The sequence below is a fragment of the Daphnia carinata genome, chromosome 4, assembly GCF_022539665.2.
Source record: "Daphnia carinata strain CSIRO-1 chromosome 4, CSIRO_AGI_Dcar_HiC_V3, whole genome shotgun sequence".
NCBI classification, from domain to species: domain Eukaryota; kingdom Metazoa; phylum Arthropoda; class Branchiopoda; order Diplostraca; family Daphniidae; genus Daphnia; species Daphnia carinata.
Window position 1 is genome coordinate 6,912,509 of NC_081334.1, and position 18,825 is coordinate 6,931,333.

The window sequence follows — 18,825 nt, forward strand, 5'->3', positions numbered from 1 at the left end:
TTCTAATTAAATATTTAAACAAATGTACGGTAATCTTTCTTAACATCTCCCGTTAACGGGTGATATTCAATAAAGGAAATATCAATGTCAATGAAAAATATCCGGTGGGATAACAACGATGGGGGCGTTGCTCTCGAAATAGAGGTCACCGAAATGCGCAGTATGTTTATGAAAACAAAACTTATATCGAAAATTTCTTTCGGCGTTGTCCATATCTGGACTCTGGAGTGCCTGGGAAAAAATCTTAAGTTACGTAAAATTCTATGCAAAAAAAAATAGTTTCACTAAATGGTAATAGAGGGCAGGCTTTCAAAACATAATTGACATTTGTTTTGGTGTTGCGGGAGAGACGTAGTGAAAGTTGTCCTCCGGTTCTCCCAAAATGCTAAGAAGTAAACCGAATGCTTCAGTAGGATTAGCGAAGAGTAAGAGACGATTGTAACTTATCGACATCGAGTTACTCTGCTTTTCCCAAGTAGTGGCTTAAATTTTTACATACATTTCCTTTCGAGTTCATCACTTTCCACACAATCATTCCATTATCAGTAACAAGTGTTCTTCTTTCTAATTTAATTCTTGTGACCTCTTCATTTCTGTCTGGTTAGTAATATACCATACCATTAAAATCCAAATTTTGATGATCCCCTGTGCTACAAAAGATCAGCAAATGAGCTTGCAAATTTTAGCTAATTCTAGTTTTGTCTTAGGTGTCACTTTCCGGCAAACATCAAAATGGAAATTGATAGGAAGTTTATCAATGTCATAATCCTGGGATTGGCTTTTATGCTGATCTTTACAGCATTCCAGACAATGGGCAACATTCAGGTATGTTGGAATGAACACACTATTCTTACCCTTTTTGTGGTAGGCTGGGACCATTAGTATACTTAATAAATATGGAACCAATCCAAAAAAATTACTGATTCAAATTTTCAAATTTAATACTGTTTTCTGCATGCTACTTTTCCCTCCTTAAAAGCACATGGAATAGAGCCTAAAGGAAAAAGAAAGTTGTTTGCAATTAGTTCAGCACTTCTATAAACCAGTTGTCTAGCCGGTGAAGAAAGGTTACAACTTACCTTCCAGTCAAATTCTATTCATAATTTAGTTCCATTCCATTTTTGTCGTGCGGGAAATTTTCTCATTTTACGAGTGGAGGTCACACAGAGAAGCGTGAAAATGTGTTATTAAAACAGATATCAATAGATTAGCGTAAAGAAACCAGATCAAAAAGGCGGCGGGAGATGAGTCAATGACCTACTGACATGCCCAATAAGATTAGGTGTTATCGATTTCCCTTGAAATGTAACAAACCTCTGGACTTAAACAAACAAAAATTCTCTGCAACAGCAAACAGTGATCAAAAGCATAACTCAAGAGGATCCAACTTTCAAAGCGGATGGCTTCACTAGTCTTGCCATCATTTATGCAGTCCTATCCATTTCAAACTGGATTTCTCCATCTATCATCTCCGTCATTGGACCAAAATGGTCTATGCTAGTTGGAGGTTTCTTTTACTCGTAATAACCGGATAAAAGATTTAGCGATTTAAAAAATCATATATTAATTTTTATTATTATTTTTTTTTTTGTCTAGGCTTTATATCGCGAGTTTCTTTCTACAGCAAAGTTGGGCTCTTTACACCTGTTCAGCTCTCCTCGGATTTGGAGCGGCTCTTATATGGACAGGTAATCTAATTGTGTGTGTTATTGGCAAGAATGGGTACAATATTACACTCTTTTACAGGACAGGGAAACTATTTAACGCTTAATTCCGATGGCACCAATATTTCCAGAAATTCCGGTGTATTTTGGGCAGTTTTCCAATGCAGGTTGAGATCAAAAATACTTTGACTTAATCTTGCTTCGTATTCACGATTATTTGTGTCGCAGTTTTCTCTTCGGAAATTTGTTCGTTTTCTTTTTGTTCCAAGGAAGAGAACAAATCGATCAGGGAACACGTACCATTTTGTACGGTGTTTTGTTGGTAGTTGGCACGCTAGGACTCTTATTGGTCCTTGTATTACCAGCGGTAATCAATTTTGATACGTTTTCCGGATTTTGTAAGTTATTCACCTTCAACTTAATTTCAGATGAAAGATTCCGATGCATCCAGAAATTCGAAATCCAATGATGGAGCCGTGGCAACTCGCGGAGCACAGCCTACTCAAGGCCCATTGGATGCATTTTTAAGATCAATTAAACTCTTTTTCACAAAAGATATGGGTCTTCTTTCCGTCGCATTCTTTTATATTGGTAATCAAAACATTATTTAAGAAGTTATAATTTAAACTGATCTAAATATAAATATTTCAGGTATCGAGTATTCCTTTTTAAGTGGCGTCTACAGCTCAAGTATTGGATTTACGCTCGAATTTGAAGACAGTAAACGACTGGTTGGTTTATCAGGAATTTTCATTGGTGTCGGTGAAATTGCAGGTACTATTGTTTTGCTACTGTATATCGTCTTGCTAGTATTTTAAAAGTTGTTAATCTTTAAAGGTGGAGCCCTGTTTGGAATTCTTGGATCAAAAACTGTTCGATATGGCCGTGATCCGATTATTCTTACTGGATTTCTAACACAGGCCGTTGGCTTCTTTATCATCTTCCTCAACATTCCAGATAATGCTCCCTTCGGGGATACTACTGACACTGCATTCATTACAAGCAGGTACTATTTATAAATTGGTTTAGATTAAATTCCTGGTAATATTTCATTCCCACTCCATATTGCAGTTCATTTTTAGCCATTTTGAGCAGTTTCCTGGTAGCTTTTGGTGATGCTTGCTTCAATACGCAAGTCTATAGTATTCTTGGAGGCATTTACCCAAATGATAGTGCGCCAGCATTTGCGCTATTCAAATTCGTTTCGGTAATCAGCATGCTCTTTGATGAATAATTAATAGAATTTAAAAGTAATCAGAGTTTTTTTGTTTTGCCAGTCATTGGCGTCTGCTGCTAGCTTTTTCTACAGCCCATACATAGGAATCCATCCGCAGTTGATAATAATTGGAGTTTTGTTATTCGCTGGAACAATCTGTTTTTGGCTTGTCGAGTGGCGCAGTGTTTATAAGAAAGCGCACTTGATAGAGACGAGTAATCCCGATTCCGCAGTCGATAAGGAATTTGATTAAATTATGTTACATTCAGATTCTAACTTTTTTTTTAATGGTGAGGGCTGATGAGACGGAAACTGGATTTTTAAAAAGATGTAATACACATATTTTATGCAAACAGCGGAGTTTGAAATGAACCCATTTCTTAACTGCCTTCTAAATTTTTATTAAGAACAGAAGTATAGTTGAAAAAAAAGATACAACAGAATGCTGTCGGGATTTAGAAACCGTACGACCGAGAAAATCGAATGAACACGTGGTAAAATCTTGTCAGTGGTGAAATCTTTAAAAAGTTTAGCTCGTTCCCTGCATGACTTCCACTTAATCTCGGTAGAATCTTCCCTCTAGCTGTATTGAAGGTAATTGTTGGCTCTTTTCTGCACAAACACCATGACAAAAAAAAAAAGATAGTATGCTTGGACTTCATTGGAAGTTCAGCCTTTGGCTGGAAACCAAGTGACCTAAGAGAGTGGAAATTTTTATTGGCTTCAAGTGTAGCTCAAGCACACAAATAAAGTAAGAAAAGAGTATTCCTTTATAATTATTCATATCTATTTGTAGTTGAACTGGTTTCACATATTTCTTTGTAAACACATTAGCCAAGCTTCAGCTATCAGTCAAACTTACCCAATTAAAATAACAGTAGATTCTAAAAAGGCACTCACACAGACAAAGAGTGATCGAACTTTAGTATTCTAGACATAGTCAAATTTTTCACTAAGTGTGCAGTATAAGACAGTGATATATATACAAATAACTTTTGTGAATGATTTTAGTCTAGGCTAAAATGATCACCATCTCAGATCATGAATAACTTTACAGTTACCTTGAAAGTGTTGACGCTGATTTTGTTTTGGTTTGTATTTCTGTTACATGTTATTAAGATGGTTAATATTTTTCACGATTAGAACACTCAGCAAATTGTAGCTACTGGCTGCATCATATGTAGAACTGAGTTGCCTACATTCACACTTCCTGGAACCTAGATAATACAGAATAGATAATATTCTGTTTCAACATTATAGCTACAACAATTTCAGTTGTCAGTCGAAGTATGTTATTCCATAGGTTTCCAAGTTTGTCTAGCTCCTATTTTTATTTCAGTATTAGAACTAATTGATTTTAGTTACCTTGTGATAGATATACTGTCCACAGCAATTTTTATTCGGTGACTTCAACCGGGACCAATTCGCCACTTAATTTGATGTTTTAGATTTCATCCCTCGATTGCTATGACAAGGCTTCATTTTGTCTACGATTTACACCAGTTCACGGGTCTCGGGCGATAAACTTGAAATCATTTTTATATTTTTACTTAATCTAGATGCAAAGCTAGTTTTTTTTAATCACGTTATATGTTTAATGTTATATATTGGATGTTCAAATTGCCTAATTTTTATTTTTCTTCTAGATATTCTTCACTTGTTGATATTTACTGGCAACGCTACCCTTATCAGGCTTGGTTTACTGGAAAACTTAAGAACTTTAGGACACTTACTGGGTGACACAAATTTACGGTAATGTAATATTAAACTATCAAAAACATTGAGTAACGAAAAGATATTTGAGCACGAAATGAATTTGTATTGACGTTCGTTCAACGATACACATCAACGTGACAGAAAGTTCTCCAGTGTTTATGTGGTCGGTATGTTATGAATGAACTATGTATATTTTTGAATGATTTCTTCATAACAGCCCATGGAGAAATGAGGTTGAAGACGAGCGATGGGCATCGATCAATGATATATCACGCTCGGATAATCAAGCGAGTAAACAGTTAAAGGTCAGCAGGTGTTTGCTATTGAGGCTTATTGTGTGTTAGATGATTATTTACCTATACCGTTTTCTTAAAGCACAAAGATGCGGTGAGATGATTGAGATCTACCGACAAGAGATTGGTGCAATGACAAGTCTATTCTACTAAAAATATGTTATTGTGGGTTAGCTAGAAAACTAGCGATAATCGCTATTTGCGACTGATTGAAAATTGGACACTGCACCAAGAGCTCACATCTACGCATCACCTGCAAATACGCATTTAACAAGAGAAAACGAAGAAACTGATAAGGAGACTAAAAATTGCGTTTTTTTTTGTCTTTTCCTTAATAATGCGTATGACAAATCATACGAATTACCTTCTGATGCATGGCTGAATAATATATTCAAGAAATAAAAAAAGGCGTGTAACAACGAGCAGAATAAAGAAGAAGTTTCCGCGTCATGCTATGTCTCACTTGATGGAGTCGCGAAGGACAAAAAAATGAAAACCTAATTGGAACCACACGCAGAGAAAACCCGAAAATAGAGTACAACAACCGACCTGCAGAAAGACCGTACTCACTTCTTCTTTTTACGATTTTTCTTACTTTTGCGATCAGAGCGAGAACCGTCCTGTTCGCAAGTGGGGACAGTCACTATATCTTCTTCGTTAGAACTACTTTCTCCGGCACTTCGCGACGCGTCGGGAAAGAAGGCAACATCGACCGACAAGCCACTGACGACTTCATCGCTGGCAAAGAAGCTGTAGTCTTTGTCAACCCTAGACACTTCCGAAGTGTCCTTGATCGCCGAAGAATTACGATTTAGAGAGTCAATGGTAAACCGCGGGGGCAATGGAGGTGACCGCAAGCATGTCTCACTTTCCAGCTCAAAATCCAGAAGATCCTCGTCATTATTGAGCGATGCCGGTGGGTTCGACGAGGATATAGATGTTTGAGGCCAATTGACACGATCATCATCCATGAAATAATGAGTGCGACGCTCACTGCCATCATCTTCTACAGGCAACAAAATTAAAGCTGCATTTCAAAGTGTTCAAGATTCAACTTGCATTCAGTTACGTACCGGGAAGATGAGATCCTGTTGACGGCATTTCTTGCATTGCGTCTGCTAAATTTTCTTTCAACTGTAATTCCACTTCAACTTTGGGGACCATGTCGGATATGGAACCCTCTGAATCGCAGCGACGAGTGCTATAGCGCTCTCTTCCACAACCTGCTAGAAATCTTGGGGATTGCTCGTAACTGCCTATAACGTAAACAGAAACCGTTTGTTGAATTTTGTTGCACCAAATTGAATTCTTCTCTAAATTACTGGCAGAGCCTTCCCCAGTGATCACCGGCAGTCCTTGAATTGGCATTTCATTCTTGTCAGGCATATTTACTGGGTTTGAGCGGGCTGGTCGTGTCAAAATATCAACATCTGATGCCTCGATCTCAGCAAGACTATTTGATTGAAATAGGCGCATTATTGGTAAATAATTTATTTAAGTTAAAATTTATCTGGTGAATACTTGCACGTGCTGTCTCGTTTAAGTGTTTTAAATGTAAATTGGGGGCCCATCCAAAGCCTCCTGTGAGGTCCGGCATGTGTGTTGATTTCAACCTACACCCAAACAAAGTTACAATAACACTTTAAAAGGTAAAGTAGAATACTAACGTACATGTGCTAGCCAAGTTTCCTGCATCTCTTTGCCGGATAAAGGTACTCTAGCTGAAGGCGATTCATTTTTATCATCCGTTTCAGGTCCGTTGGTGATCAATGAAAGGATGCTCGATGCTAGAGGAGGTGGAAGATCTGCAGCATTGTAAAGTGGTCGGTGTATAGGCCACTGAGCTAATGGGACAATGTCCAGCTCGATCGAACTCTTATCGCAAACTTTTTCGCGTGGAATTCCGGCCGCCAAACGAGGCTCAAGTCCATATTCCACCAGTGATCCGTGGCACGACATGACGTAGAGCGATTCAGCGGTACGTCGTTGAAGACGATCTCGGTGAGCGGCTGAATTGGCCACATTCAAAGCGTGACCTGCAAGTGGTACAGCTCCTCTTGGAGGAGCAAAGCAACAGGTGACGCGGACAACTCCCGTGCCGTCGTCCAAGTCTGAAAACTTGCGAGCGTTAGAAAGAGCTGGAGAAGCAGGTACTCCACGGTTTCCAGTAGTTCCTCCCATGAAAGACGAGCGCAATTGCACTAGCGGGACAACAACTGTCGGATGAGGGTATGGTGGCAGGCGTGAATTGGGGTAGGGCAAGAGGGTGGTTGATTCTTGAGGGCGGCTATTGCTAGGCGAAGCAGAAAGGACGGGACTACTGCGACCTGATGAAGGCGTATCATCCAGACCGGCACTTCGATGAAATCGACTTAGGCGGTTCACCACTCTTTGAGATGTATGCGTCCGCACTCCCACCGATCCGCCGTACGGGCTGATGGGGAAAACATGCGTTGTGCCACGCATGGTTGTTACGGCCACCCAACGTGAGTCGGTGGCGAAGGCCACGTCTTGAACACGAGCCGTCGTATCACCTCGGTAGAGAGTGTACAGATGGTGAACGGCACTTTGCCTAGTACCACACGGTGCTGGATGCAACCGAAAAATGTGGAAATTATGGCCCTGTCTATCAGCTGTGAAGAGCAGGGTCCCTGATGGATCAAAGGCCAAATAACTAATGGCCTGGTTGGCATGAGCAACGAAATGGGCCACTACGCCTTCAACATCATCTCGTAGATTTACTTCTCCACGAGCTACTCCTTCCAGGTCGATAACCGTCACTACACCTGGTTGAGGTCCCTGTTGAGAGGATGTAGACGGCAATGAAGAAACGTTCCGTTGGCCAGTAAGAAACGTTTCGCCAAATTCTCTAAGTCCTTTGGTCAAGCTCTTGGCCGCGTGGATGACGGTGGCCGTGTAGGACTGAATGCCTTCGCCCTCGAAGCCACCTCCGCATCGGTGAATTGAAAGAAGGCGCTTCTCGGCGTAGGCCAGCCAACGTGACCCCAATGCGACTGGGTTCGAGTAAGGACTCGAGCTCGGTGGGTAGCAATGAGTCAATACTACTTGATCCTCGAACGTAGTACTGCTGAAGACGGCCACCTTCTCGGGGAAAGTAACCACTACTGTACGACGATTGGCTAAAATATCCGCCACGGGATTTTTGAAGCGAATAATTTTGACTTGCTCTCCCGTACGGAGAGATACGAATGTCACTGGATGTAGTTGCGAAGCAGGACCAGTGCTTTCGCTTATTGCCACAATCGGACGTTTGGTCGCGTAGAGATCTTCCGATATGTTCAAGACTGGATCGGGCAGTAAGCGGAACACCTTAATTGGTCCTACATTCCACGAGAGAATCTCTTGAGCCTCTCCAGATGCTTGTATAGTCCACATCTACGCACATGGCGGGAAAAGTTAATCTTTTACTTTTGATTTCAATTGCATACACAGAACTCTGCTACCTGAACTCCTGTGTTAAAGCCCAATACGAGCAAGAGAGGTAGATTGGTCTTGTGCAAGATGGAACTCTGAGAATGGCAGACTCCGCCATCCATTTGCTCAATCTTTGCCCACAAGATTGGGTCTGATGCTTCTCCAGCAGTGTGGCAGCCTCCATACGCCTGAATCTCAAAGAAAAAGGTTTTATTCGAAATACAAAAAAATAAAAAAATAAATAAAATGTTAGTACCACCTGTGGGACCACTTCATGAATGAATCCTGCCATGCTCTCCATGAAAGACTTCTCGGCAACAGATTCTGGCCTGAGAGTAAGCCCAATTGGGCGACTCAGGCGACGCTGTGGGGACTCACTGGCAGACATCTCTGAGTATAAAGAAGAGAGACTGACTGAAAAACAGTTTCCGAGTGTAGAGAGTGTCTCTTCTGCTCTCTCGATATATATTCCTGCAAACCACCTAAATTTTCAATACATGGCTTGAAATGGAGGACTCTTAACTCACCCAACAACAACAAAATAGCAATAGTCAGAAGATGATGGCGAGGTTTAAGTGCGATAAGCAAATCAAGGGAGTAGGTCAATAGAAAAACAGAACAACAAAGAAAATGATTTGTTGACGAGGAATATCCAAATGAGAATGACGACGAATTATTTTAACTAAGAATTGAAAACAAATTTGTCTTTAAAACTGAAAAAGAACAAAGGGTAGATTATTGTGAAATCCTTACCTGAGTTTGGGCAGGACACTATCTCCCAGAAACTAAATACAATGATTTTACAGTCGATGACCTAAAGTTTACCTATTTTTTTTCTACGACTTAGTCTGCAGCTTGTTTACGGGAAACAGCTGAGTCTGTTTTTCATTGTCCCAGTCGGGGCGTATGCAAGTTTGAATAATTACGAAAAAAAATTGCGTATTAATAAAAAAATTTAACTGATACTATACTGATTAAAATTTTTAAAACTTGTAAAGGACATTCAATTTGAAAACATAAATTTATTTCTAAATGTAAAATTTAAAAGTTGTAGCGCAGTAGTCTTCTTTCATGATTTGCGCGGAAAAGCTTCCATTCCGCGTCGTCTACGATTTTCTCTCTTTGCATTTGGGTTCTTTCGTCGTCGTTCTTCAGCCTATAGAATACTGTCAAGTAAGTCTGATGGAAACTAACTTTGAATCGTTATTTATTTTAAACATCCTTTATGTTATCAAGCCTTAGAACCCAATTTCGGTTCTCTTACTTCGTTTTGTGTGATATTAAATAGAAGTACCCAATTTCTAAATTGTATTGAACGATGTTTTTGCCATTGCAACTTGAGTGTGTGACCAGCGGTCTAACTCGAGAAATGGCTTCTGTCATTTTTAGTTATTATTAGTCGTGAGCATTTGTATTTTAACTATGTGCTATAATTCTGTGTGTTCCTTTTAGAATGTTGATGCCAAAAAGGCACCGTGCCCTCATCTATGAATACCTCTTCAAGGAGGGAGTTCTTGTGGCGATGAAGGATACCCATCTCGCCAAGCACCCCGAGATTGATGTGCCTAACCTCCATGTGATGAAGGCCCTTCAGGTATGTCATTTATTGTTTGAAGAAAACTATTTTACTGATTGTTTATTCCCAATTTGCAGTCTTTGAAGTCTCGTGCCTATGTCACTGAACAGTTTGCTTGGCGCCACTACTACTGGTACCTTACCAACGAGGGTATCCAGTACTTGAGGGACTATCTCCATCTACCCCCAGAGGTAATGATTGCTTGACATTATTTTGCTGGATGTAGCTTCTAAACTGTTTGCATGTTAGATTGTCCCAGCCACTCTGAAGCCCAAGAGGACTGAGTCTGCTCGTCCACGAGCGGCCGCTGCAGCCAGGCCAGAGGCTTCCAAACTGTCAGAGGATCGTACCGCTTACAGGCGTTCGGCCCCAGCTGGTGGTGACAAGAAAGCTGATGTTGGAGCTGGTGCCAACCCCAACTTGGAATTCGTAAGTTTATTCGTAAATGGATTTTTAAAAATGTGTAGTCACTTATATTGCATTATACAGAGAGGCGGATATGGACGCGGTCGTGGATCAGCACCCCAATGAACGTGTAATTTTTGAGGGAGGTTGAATAAACTTGTCCTCGACCATCAGTTTTTTCGTTTTCGTTATTTTATTTTGAGGCATCTTGTATTTGTGTGATAACCTATTAGGTGGCTAAATATGGACGTATAAGTCCAAAAAATAGTGATGTAAGGTGGTAAAAAAAAATCTGAAAGTAGTGGGTTGATTTTTTCCGCAGCTCGAAAGATTAGTTCTTATTTTTAGCGGTAGATGGCATGGAATGTACGAAAGGCGGAGCGCGTGACGTAGAAGCCACCAGGTAGCAGCACGGTCGCCGCGCCTGCGCGTTGGTGTGGGCTGTACCCTGCCTCCCGTCAGTCTTGAAATTCTTTGTGCATTTCTAGCATACCAGCGTCAGTCCCACCGTTCGCCGCAGCGAAACACAACCCACGACTCTCCCACAACAACTTATTTGGCGTACGGGAAAAAAAGTTATTTCTACTCGTTTTCCAAGTGTTTTCGACGCCACTGCATAGGGGAATACACCAAAGTGACCACAATTCAATAGGTAAGTCTTCTCGAAAGGTGTGCACATTGTGAGTTAAAGCGATTTTTCGAAAAGAGTGACTCGAAACTATCGACCGACGCGACATACACAAGAGCCCGGGAAACCGTTGGCAAAAAATCCCTCGCATACTTGGCGTGCCTCGTCTAGTGTATGTTCTCTCGAGGCTCGTGTAGCCCTCTATCGGTGAATTGTGTCACCAATGGATGCTGCAACACAAAATCCAGCGTTCGTTCGTTCGTTCGTGTGTCGTAATGTTTTTTCTGACCAACCGATCCAGACACACACACACGTCTTTGTCTGAAACCTTAAAAAAAAAACTCATTTTATTCTGTGACATTTCTTCTTTCTTTTCTCTGACGCGCCATTTTGAAGGGCTCTCGTGAAATTTTCCTTTTTTTCTTTTTTCTAAATGTATTTCTACGTTTAACTACCACAGGGTTGTTAAAAAGTCGATGGAAAAAAAAAGGGGAAAGAAGGGTCTTGTGGACACGGGGGTGTTTGTCCATATTTTAACCCCCTCTGATGTTCTTTTTTACTTTCTTGAAGGGGGAAAAAATAAGTGAGGGGGGAAAGCAAAAGAGATTTTTCTTTGATGTTATGATGATTATTCCTTTTTTTTTCTGGGTAGAAAGGAAAAAAAGGGGTTGAACCAAGGCCACGACCTGTTGCTGGCCGACTGTTGAACATCGGGGGCTTGAACGTGACCCGCGCCGGTGGCCATTGACCACCACTCGATTTTCCCTACTACTGGACGCATAACAAATAGAAAAGAAAAAAAAAACTTCCTTTTTGTACACACACACTCACAGATTTGTTAAGAGTTTTTTTTTTTTTTTTTTTTTTACTATCTGGCGCTCCTTGTAGTTTTATTCAAAAACATTCGTGCGTGAAAAAATATCAACTTCTTGTTTCTATATAAGAAAGAAAAAATTGAGCCAGCGTCGCCGTCGGCTTCTCTACAGAGCGCATCTGGCGTCACGTTGAGCTAGACGCTGGTTTAAATTTAGAAACATATACACACAGAGAGATAGATAGAGAGTTTGTGTCTTAGAAAAATGTGACGTCATTATCAAACGTAGCAGACATAAGTAAAAAAAAAAAAAGCTTTAAAAGGTCAAATAGGATCAATATACACAAACGAGTTTCTCTCTCTCTCAGTGCGTGTTTCCGGAAATCATTTTTTATTTTCAATATCTAGTTAAAAGAAAAGAACGGGTTTTTCTTTTGTTCTAATTAAAATCTGACAAAGACGAGTTGACGAGTTGGTTTTTTTCGTTTGATCTTTTGAACAAAAAACGACGTCTATGCTCTTTTGAGCACCTGTTGTTTGATCATTCACCAAAGCTTCTCGGTCTACATCTTTGAAATTTTCTCTTTGTGTGTTTAAAATGTGTGAGAAATCTTGTCGACGATCTCGCAAGATCACTAAATGATAGTAGCGTGTACGTTATCTCTTTATATAAAAAATAAGGTTCCCCTTTTTATCATTTGTATCGTTTCACTGATGTCATCATAACTACGTGACGTCATTTTTCATGTTGCATGCAACACGTTTCGAAATCTCAATTTCTACCGAGACACGAGACATTGGGTCGTAGCAGCCAAAAAAAAAAATGTTTGACTTAAAATGGTAGGAGAAAAAAAAAAGATATGGTAGACCTTGATTAGTTCACGGTCAACCGTTTGATGATGAAATTTGTCGGGAGGCTGCTAGCTACCGGGGCTCCTTGTTTTTTCTTTTTACTGGACTCCTTTTCTTTTTAAATCAGAAAAAAAAGGACGGACCCTCCAGCGGCGTCTCGTATTGCAATGACGTGTGGTTGCTTGTGTGTGTGTATGTAAAATACGAGAATAGAACAAGAGACGTGCTCGGCTTTTTTTTTCCTCTTGTTACATCACAGAGACACATGTCTTTTTGGGAGGCGGGTTTTGTCAGGGCAAAAAAAAAAAACTCTTGTGTACATAGCAAATAATCTCTGGTGATGAATAACGTCCCCTTGTTTTCGATATCGATCCCCCCTATTTTTTTGTAAATTTGCCTACAACCCGAGAGAAGAAAAAATCTTATTTTGCGGATCTTTTTTTTTTAGGAGGATGGCGCCGTCCATCAGGTGTGTCCATACTGGACTGCACCCTCTCTAAAACTTTTGGGCTTTTTTTTTATCGTTCTTTCGAAATCTTTACCTGCAGGGAAAAGAAGAAGGAGAAGCTTTTTTTTTTCGCTGGGTTCCTCTTATGTGTCGTGTACAAACGAAAAGAAGGAAGAGGTGGAAGGGGAGGTCCACCTTGTCCAATTCAACAGAGCTGCAGGCGATGGCAGCAGCCAAAGAAGGAAGGGGGGGGGGACTAGACATATACATTTTTTTTTGTATGTATATACGTACCCACCGACTCACCTAACCGACCCTCAGCACACCAGAAGACCCTTTTTGTGTGTGTGTATGTGTGTGTGTGTGTGTGTGTACCTGTGTACCTGTTGGGAAGCTGGAGGCGATCTCACCTTGACAGAGAACTCCCCACAACAGCAGCAGCTCGTGTATTCAAATGCACCGTTTCTCTTTCTATTCTTTAATACGTTTCGGGTCAAAAGACTCCCCCCCCCCTCATTTTTTATTATTATTATTATTATTATTATATTTCTTTTTCCCAACCACAACCTAAAAAGCTTTTTTTTCCCTTCGTTTTTAATAATCACACAACGAGGGATATAAATAATTTTTTTATTTAAAAAATTTTTTGTTAGACTTGAGGGGGTCAAACCCCATCTATTGGAGCGTAACACCAACTTTGTTTACCCCCCTCCACCCTCATCAAAAAATCAAATTTGCCTAAAGAACCTGGAGCTAAAAAAGCGATGGAAATGGTCTATACGATATTATTCAAAATGCGTACAGCAACTATTGATCGATTGTCTAGGAATTAGATAAAGAAATGTATAAAACAAAAAATCATTTGAAACCTGTTGGACAAGGATCGATGGATTAGTGCGGGGTCCTCCAACTGAAAGGGGACGAAAACAAAAAAAGAAAAACCAGTCCGCACAAAAAGAAGAACAATGGCGAGCACGTTTTGTTCTCTAAAAAAAAAAAGATATCGATAAACATCTCGTTTTTATAAAGGTTCTTCTTCAATATAAACTTAATCGGTCTACATCATCTGCGATGCCAAAGTGACCAGTCAACATCGTCTTTTCAAACGATCTCATATTTTGTACTAGTGACAAGAAAAACCGGCTTCGTGAATGACATCTTGTTTATTCCTCCCGTGACCTATAGACAATTCTTTCTTTTCCCTTTTCTTTATTTTTCACAACCAAAAATTCTCTGACGAAAATGTGAGACGGTTGTTTTTCTCGCTCTGATGGATTAAGAGATTGTCCGTGCGCCGCAGGGAGGGATCTCCCCCCCACTTTTTTTTTTTTTTTTTTTTTTTTGCTCCCACTACGTGATGGGCGACAATGAGCTACGGATTGTATTGATATATAAAAACATCTTCCGGCACACAAACTTTTTTTCTTGTGTATGTTTTCGTCGTCTGTCTGTGCGTCTAGAAACACGTAGTACTACGCGCACACAAAAGATGAAATACGCTTGATAGGCTCATTAAGCGAGCGACAAACAAAATAAGGGGAACCCCTTCATCATTGAAAAAAAAAATCTCTTTTTTTTATTCTTTTGATGTTGTCCCGTTCTTTTTGTGTGTGTCGAAAGGAGGTCATTGATCACATTGAATTTTTTAAGTTGAAGAAGAAAAACCCTTTCGGTGGATGGAAAAGACGTTGGGGTCTTTGCTCATCAGAGCGCGTGTTAATCTTCGCATGTTTTCTACCTGCAGTAGACATTTGAAAATACGTTTGCCCCTCTTTGGCTTTTTATTTTCGAGTTGAACAATTCTGCAGAATAGACGGCCGAGAGAGAATGAGAACTTAGGGGTTAAATATCGAGGGGGGTCTCTTTCTTTAAGCGAGAGTAGGAGGGAACTTAAGAAGGAGGAGTTGGGTTATTACCTGAGGGGGCGCCAAAATCTTCTTTTTTATTTAAAAACCTCCTCCTCTTTCCCCCTCGTTTGGGTGGGGTAGGTGGAGGGGAGAGAGAGAGAGAGCTAGTAACAAAGTTTTTTCTTCTGTGTGTGTTGTTGTGGACCCAACTACATCCCCCGTTTGCAACTGTGCCCTCCCCCTCAACTGAATTCGATGAATTTTTCCCAAAAGTCCTGTCTCTCTCTCTCTCTACGTTATAACATTCCTGGGCTTCTGTCTGTGTGTGTACTATCCGCCGCTCTTCTCTCCGGTATCACAAAAAAAAAAAAAAGAAAAACCTGTGCGGACTTGTGTGTCTCCGTCGGTAGCAGAAGTAACGGACGGGAATGGATGGCAGGAAGCATTTTTGAAATAGTCTAGTGCTGGCAGTGTCTCGGTGCTGTCGTCTCTTTCTATTCGATCCATCCACTTTGCCTACAGTTGCTTTACTTAGTTGTTCCAGTGTAAATGTGAAGAGCCAACGGATTTTATTTTTTTTTTGTCCAGTGAAGATTGTGTGTGTGTGTGTGTGTGTTTGTGGGGGTTTGAATTTTGAGAAAAGGGAGCCCCGATTTTTTGTAGGGCTGTGGATGAAGGATTCGTTTCGCATGTTCGCCCCACTAGCAGCAGCAGCCTGGCCTCTCGTCAGTCCCGGTAACACATTTCAAAACGAGAAAATGTGTTTTTTTTTTGGCGAGCGCCATCTTAATTAGCGCGGGATTGTGAAAATCGGATGTTGTCGTGTCTTCACACCTTGCCAATTAACACCTTTCACCAACCAAAGTTCCTCCTCCTGTTTGACATGCAACCTCAAGACATTTTTTCGAAATGTTTCTTTTCCCGCCCAACTTTTATCCGCTCCCTGCGGCTACAATCTTTTTTTTTTGAAAACTACTAGGACGCTGTATTGTTGTGTTTTTCTCGAGAAAAAACATTCCGGCTCTTCCGGCCCCCTTTTTTTTTTTTTTTTTTTTTTTTCTCAGAACAACTTTTATAGCGAAACCACACAGTCCTTACCAAGAGTTCTTTTTTTGATGCAACACGGGGTATAATGTAAGGAGATAGCAATCACCTCCCCGAAAAGCCTCAACTGGTTTTTTTTTTGTGCGTGTACTTAAAACTCTACGATTTCTTGGAATCCCCATTTATTTTTTTTTTCTTTCATAGACAACGTAAAAATGTGTGGCAATTTCCAGAATCTCGACGTTCGTTTCGATCGAGCGGTTAGATAAAAAAAAAAAAAACTAGCCCCGTCTAACTCGTTCGAAATCAAGGCCTGTAAATGAGTATCGTGTGTTATTGGGCAATCCCGTTTTGCGTCATTCGCGTGAATCATTTTTTTTCTCTCTCCAAAGGAATACCATTTCAAACGCGCATTTGATGAAACATCCGGTCATCTGTCTTCCAGTGGGGCAACCTGTTTTTTTGTGTGTTAGAGTCATTGGACAAAGAGCAGACACTCTTTCTTTTGATATTACATAATCTTAGTTCTTGACTACGATTTGTTCCGCCGCATTGATTGTCGTCCTACCTGCTCCTCCTATTCCATGTCTTTTTATTTACATTTTTTATCAAAAAAAAAAAATCGTGAAATTTCTCAAACAAATAAATAAAAAAAAATGGTATGGAATCCGATCCGGATGGTGCACGCGCTTCACCGTTTCCGGGCGTCGCTCGTCCGACCGAAGACAAGCTAAAGCACACGCATACACACACCGAAAGATGTGTGTGTATATATTGTAAAGAAAAGACTTTTGCGTCATCGCCCTGCCCCTACACACAGACGAGGACTTGTTGTATGTGTACGTGTCTCTCCCCTGTGTCTGGATAATGTCGACAGAACCTTTTGGCTTTGATGTCTGCACAATTAACTTTATCCTCGCAACCATTTTGTATTCGTTTGATGATGAACATCGTCAAAGAAAGTCAATGGTAAAAAAAAAGAATAGAAGAGGGGCTTATATAAAGGCCACATCAAAGGGACACAAGAGAAATCGATTTGAACTTATCGTATGGAATGAACCAATTGGTTTATGCTATAAACGATTGGGGTTCCATCTAGTGTCCCATTATTGTCATTCATTTTTTTTTTTCTTGCGATTTCTAACAATTTTTTTTTTTTCATTTTGTGCAGGTGAGGCGTGGGCGTTGAGCGGGGCAAAACTGACTTCCTCCTGGCAGCAGCAACAGCAGCAGCAACAACAAAATCAAGCGTACGGCGGTTCGTCTGCGTCATCGGCAGCTATTCCGGGCAGCCAGCGTGAGCCAACAACATTGTCCAGCAGGACGGACGCCGCCGTGGATCACAACATGGCCGGCGAGTTACCTCTCTCGCCCGAAGACCTATCCAGTGATGTAAATAATGCTTTCATCAAACTATCGCCTTTTTTTTATTTATTTATTTATTTTTTTGAAATGATGAAACATTTTTATATCTTGTGATGATAGGATGAAAAAGATTTGGCGTCGGCCGATGCCGAGGGCGTCTGGAGTCCCGATATTGAGCAGAGCTTCCAGGAAGCTTTGGCCATTTATCCGCCATGCGGCCGGCGGAAAATCATCCTCTCTGACGAAGGGAAGATGTACGGTAAGTTTGATCGAATTCCATCTGGAGCCAATTCTTTTTTTTATTATTATCCTTGCTATTTTTATGCGTATCATCATTCAATCTGCGAGGCAGGTATTTCCCCTCTCAAATGATATTTTTTTGGTAGAAATCTCATGCAGAGACACGAGCACGAATAGAATTTCTTTTTGCTCCCGTTTAACGTACAGGGAAAAAAACAAATTTGCAAGTCGATAACAATGCGAAAATAAAAAAAGGGAAATTAGAAAGAAGCCAAAAAGAATTTAAATAAGATAAGGAAAAAAAAAAGGAGTTCGGCTTCAAACGCGGATATCGGATGTCGACGTATGTTTGGGATTGCGGTGTGACGCTTGCGCAATCAAGGTTTCTAGAAGCCCTAGCGGCGACATTTTGCCTCACAAGGAGCTTGCCAGCCGCACCTGGTGAGGGTAGCTGCTGCCTCCCTTTCGCCATTGTTTTTCTTCTATTTTTCTTTTATTATTGTTTTTTTTTTTTCACGGAAATATGGGAGGGGTTTCCTCTTGCGTTTCACACAGTCCAGTGAACTCTGTCGACACATTACAAACAGCGTTTTTTTTTTTTTTGTTTTTATTTTTTGTTTTTCATTTTCAATTTGTTTTTGTTCGCCTTTCGGGAAAGAAGATGGCATATACACAGGGGTTTGTATTTTTGTGTGGGGCGGTGCCTTATGACTCATCCGGATGAAATTGGAAATTGAACTCAACGCGCATTGTCTTTCGGTTGTCATGCAGACTGTAATCGTCGCTTGAGATAGCCCAGGGTTTTTTCCTTTTTTTTTTTTTTTTTTTTGAAAAACAAAATGCTTTTAAGATACGAAGGCAGAGGTCGAGAAAAAAAAAAAAAAAAAAAGAAGATTGACATTGATTTTTGTTGTGTGTGTGCGGGGCTAGTTAAAAAAGAAATGCAAACCCCCGTTGCCCGTTTCTCGTGAATGCGGACGTGACTGGCCCATGTCGCCACTGAGCGACGGCGGCGTCTCTCTTGAAAAAGGGTTGGCAGCGCTGAAAGTTGATTTTTATTTTTAATACGGGAATGTTTTTTTTTTTTTCTTTTGTTTCTTCCACTTCACCGAGGAATGTCTACATATTTTTCCTCTGTGCGTCTTTGCTTGACGATAGAAAGAAAAAAATCTCAAAATTCTATTGAAATTCTTTTTGGCTACTAAAAATTCCTTTCGATGTGCTTTTGTTTTTTTAAAAAGAAAAACACACAACATTTCTTTTTTGGCGCAATCTTGAGCCA

The 18,825-nt window shown here is 40.4% G+C and overlaps 5 protein-coding genes and 1 long non-coding RNA gene across 12 annotated transcripts in view; 4 read left to right on the forward strand and 2 right to left on the reverse strand.

The window, feature by feature from the left end:
- LOC130687530 (suppressor of fused homolog) overlaps window positions 1-14,310 on the forward strand; it is a 28,972-nt gene extending 14,662 nt beyond the window's left edge. Inside the window, exon 9 of the mRNA XM_059495139.1 lies at window positions 14,297-14,310. The gene's annotated coding sequence lies outside the window, so the exon portion shown is untranslated. The remainder of the gene's footprint in view (window positions 1-14,296) is intronic.
- LOC130687646 (UNC93-like protein MFSD11) lies at window positions 306-3,233 on the forward strand. 2 transcript variants are annotated; one of them, XM_057510820.2, is made up of 11 exons: window positions 306-600; window positions 708-825; window positions 1,351-1,520; window positions 1,597-1,688; window positions 1,747-1,831; window positions 1,893-2,031; window positions 2,093-2,255; window positions 2,316-2,438; window positions 2,502-2,670; window positions 2,736-2,871; window positions 2,942-3,233. In XM_057510820.2, the coding sequence occupies exons 2-11, from the start codon at window positions 733-735 to the stop codon at window positions 3,131-3,133; spliced, it is 1,362 nt and encodes a 453-aa protein (XP_057366803.1). In that variant the 5' UTR covers window positions 306-600; window positions 708-732; the 3' UTR covers window positions 3,134-3,233. The 2 variants fall into 2 exon arrangements, with proteins under 2 accessions (XP_057366803.1, XP_057366804.1); XM_057510821.2 differs by lacking the exons at window positions 306-600; window positions 708-825 and adding an exon at window positions 1,118-1,282.
- Window positions 3,242-4,474, reverse strand: LOC130687673 (uncharacterized). Its single transcript, XR_009000214.2, has 3 exons — window positions 4,246-4,474; window positions 3,942-4,097; window positions 3,242-3,576 (listed from the first exon to the last, which is right to left on the reverse strand). It is a non-coding gene; the product is annotated as an uncharacterized LOC130687673 (long non-coding RNA).
- On the reverse strand, window positions 4,679-9,210 carry LOC130687633 (breast carcinoma-amplified sequence 3 homolog). Of its 4 annotated transcripts, XM_057510803.2 has the most exons (9): window positions 9,078-9,210; window positions 8,852-9,006; window positions 8,584-8,714; window positions 8,354-8,512; window positions 6,561-8,285; window positions 6,411-6,502; window positions 6,212-6,342; window positions 5,963-6,145; window positions 4,679-5,895 (listed from the first exon to the last, which is right to left on the reverse strand). In XM_057510803.2, the coding sequence occupies exons 3-9, from the start codon at window positions 8,710-8,712 to the stop codon at window positions 5,456-5,458; spliced, it is 2,859 nt and encodes a 952-aa protein (XP_057366786.1). In that variant the 5' UTR covers window positions 8,713-8,714; window positions 8,852-9,006; window positions 9,078-9,210; the 3' UTR covers window positions 4,679-5,455. The 4 variants fall into 4 exon arrangements, with proteins under 4 accessions (XP_057366786.1, XP_057366788.1, XP_059351071.1 ...); XM_057510805.2 differs by lacking the exon at window positions 8,852-9,006; XM_059495088.1 differs by lacking the exons at window positions 8,852-9,006; window positions 9,078-9,210 and having other exon boundaries at window positions 4,679-5,892; window positions 8,584-8,824.
- Window positions 9,357-10,478, forward strand: LOC130687663 (small ribosomal subunit protein eS10-like). The gene is made up of 5 exons (XM_057510839.2): window positions 9,357-9,497; window positions 9,777-9,918; window positions 9,978-10,091; window positions 10,150-10,329; window positions 10,390-10,478. Exons 2-5 carry the CDS (start codon window positions 9,778-9,780, stop codon window positions 10,429-10,431), a joined length of 477 nt encoding a protein of 158 aa, XP_057366822.1. The 5' UTR covers window positions 9,357-9,497; window position 9,777; the 3' UTR covers window positions 10,432-10,478.
- LOC130687640 (transcriptional enhancer factor TEF-1-like) overlaps window positions 10,839-18,825 on the forward strand; it is a 79,431-nt gene continuing 71,444 nt past the window's right edge. For 2 of the 3 annotated variants that reach the window (XM_059495137.1, XM_057510812.2), the window contains exons 1-3: window positions 15,411-15,629; window positions 17,110-17,330; window positions 17,424-17,562. In XM_059495137.1, the coding sequence (XP_059351120.1) occupies window positions 15,566-15,629; window positions 17,110-17,330; window positions 17,424-17,562 (424 nt within the window). In that variant the 5' untranslated portion in view covers window positions 15,411-15,565. Of the gene's footprint in view, window positions 10,958-15,410; window positions 15,630-17,109; window positions 17,331-17,423; window positions 17,563-18,825 lie in introns of those variants that run through there. The other variant, XM_057510813.2, reaches the window with a different exon arrangement.

Coding starts and splice junctions, on each gene's coding strand:
- LOC130687646 (XM_057510820.2), top strand. CDS start 733: ATGGAAATTGATAGGAAGTTTATCAATGTCATAATCCTGGGATTGGCT. Junction 2,671..2,735: donor ACTGCATTCATTACAAGCAG/GTACTATTTATA, acceptor TCCATATTGCAG/TTCATTTTTAGCCATTTTGA. Junction 2,872..2,941: donor CGCTATTCAAATTCGTTTCG/GTAATCAGCATG, acceptor TTGTTTTGCCAG/TCATTGGCGTCTGCTGCTAG.
- LOC130687663 (XM_057510839.2), top strand. CDS start 9,778: ATGTTGATGCCAAAAAGGCACCGTGCCCTCATCTATGAATACCTCTTC. Junction 10,092..10,149: donor ATCTCCATCTACCCCCAGAG/GTAATGATTGCT, acceptor TTTGCATGTTAG/ATTGTCCCAGCCACTCTGAA. Junction 10,330..10,389: donor CCAACCCCAACTTGGAATTC/GTAAGTTTATTC, acceptor TGCATTATACAG/AGAGGCGGATATGGACGCGG.
- LOC130687633 (XM_057510805.2), bottom strand. CDS start 8,712: ATGTCTGCCAGTGAGTCCCCACAGCGTCGCCTGAGTCGCCCAATTGGG. Junction 6,503..6,560: donor AGGAAACTTGGCTAGCACAT/GTACGTTAGTAT, acceptor GTTTGGGTGTAG/GTTGAAATCAACACACATGC. Junction 6,343..6,410: donor AAACGAGACAGCACGTGCAA/GTATTCACCAGA, acceptor TCAATCAAATAG/TCTTGCTGAGATCGAGGCAT.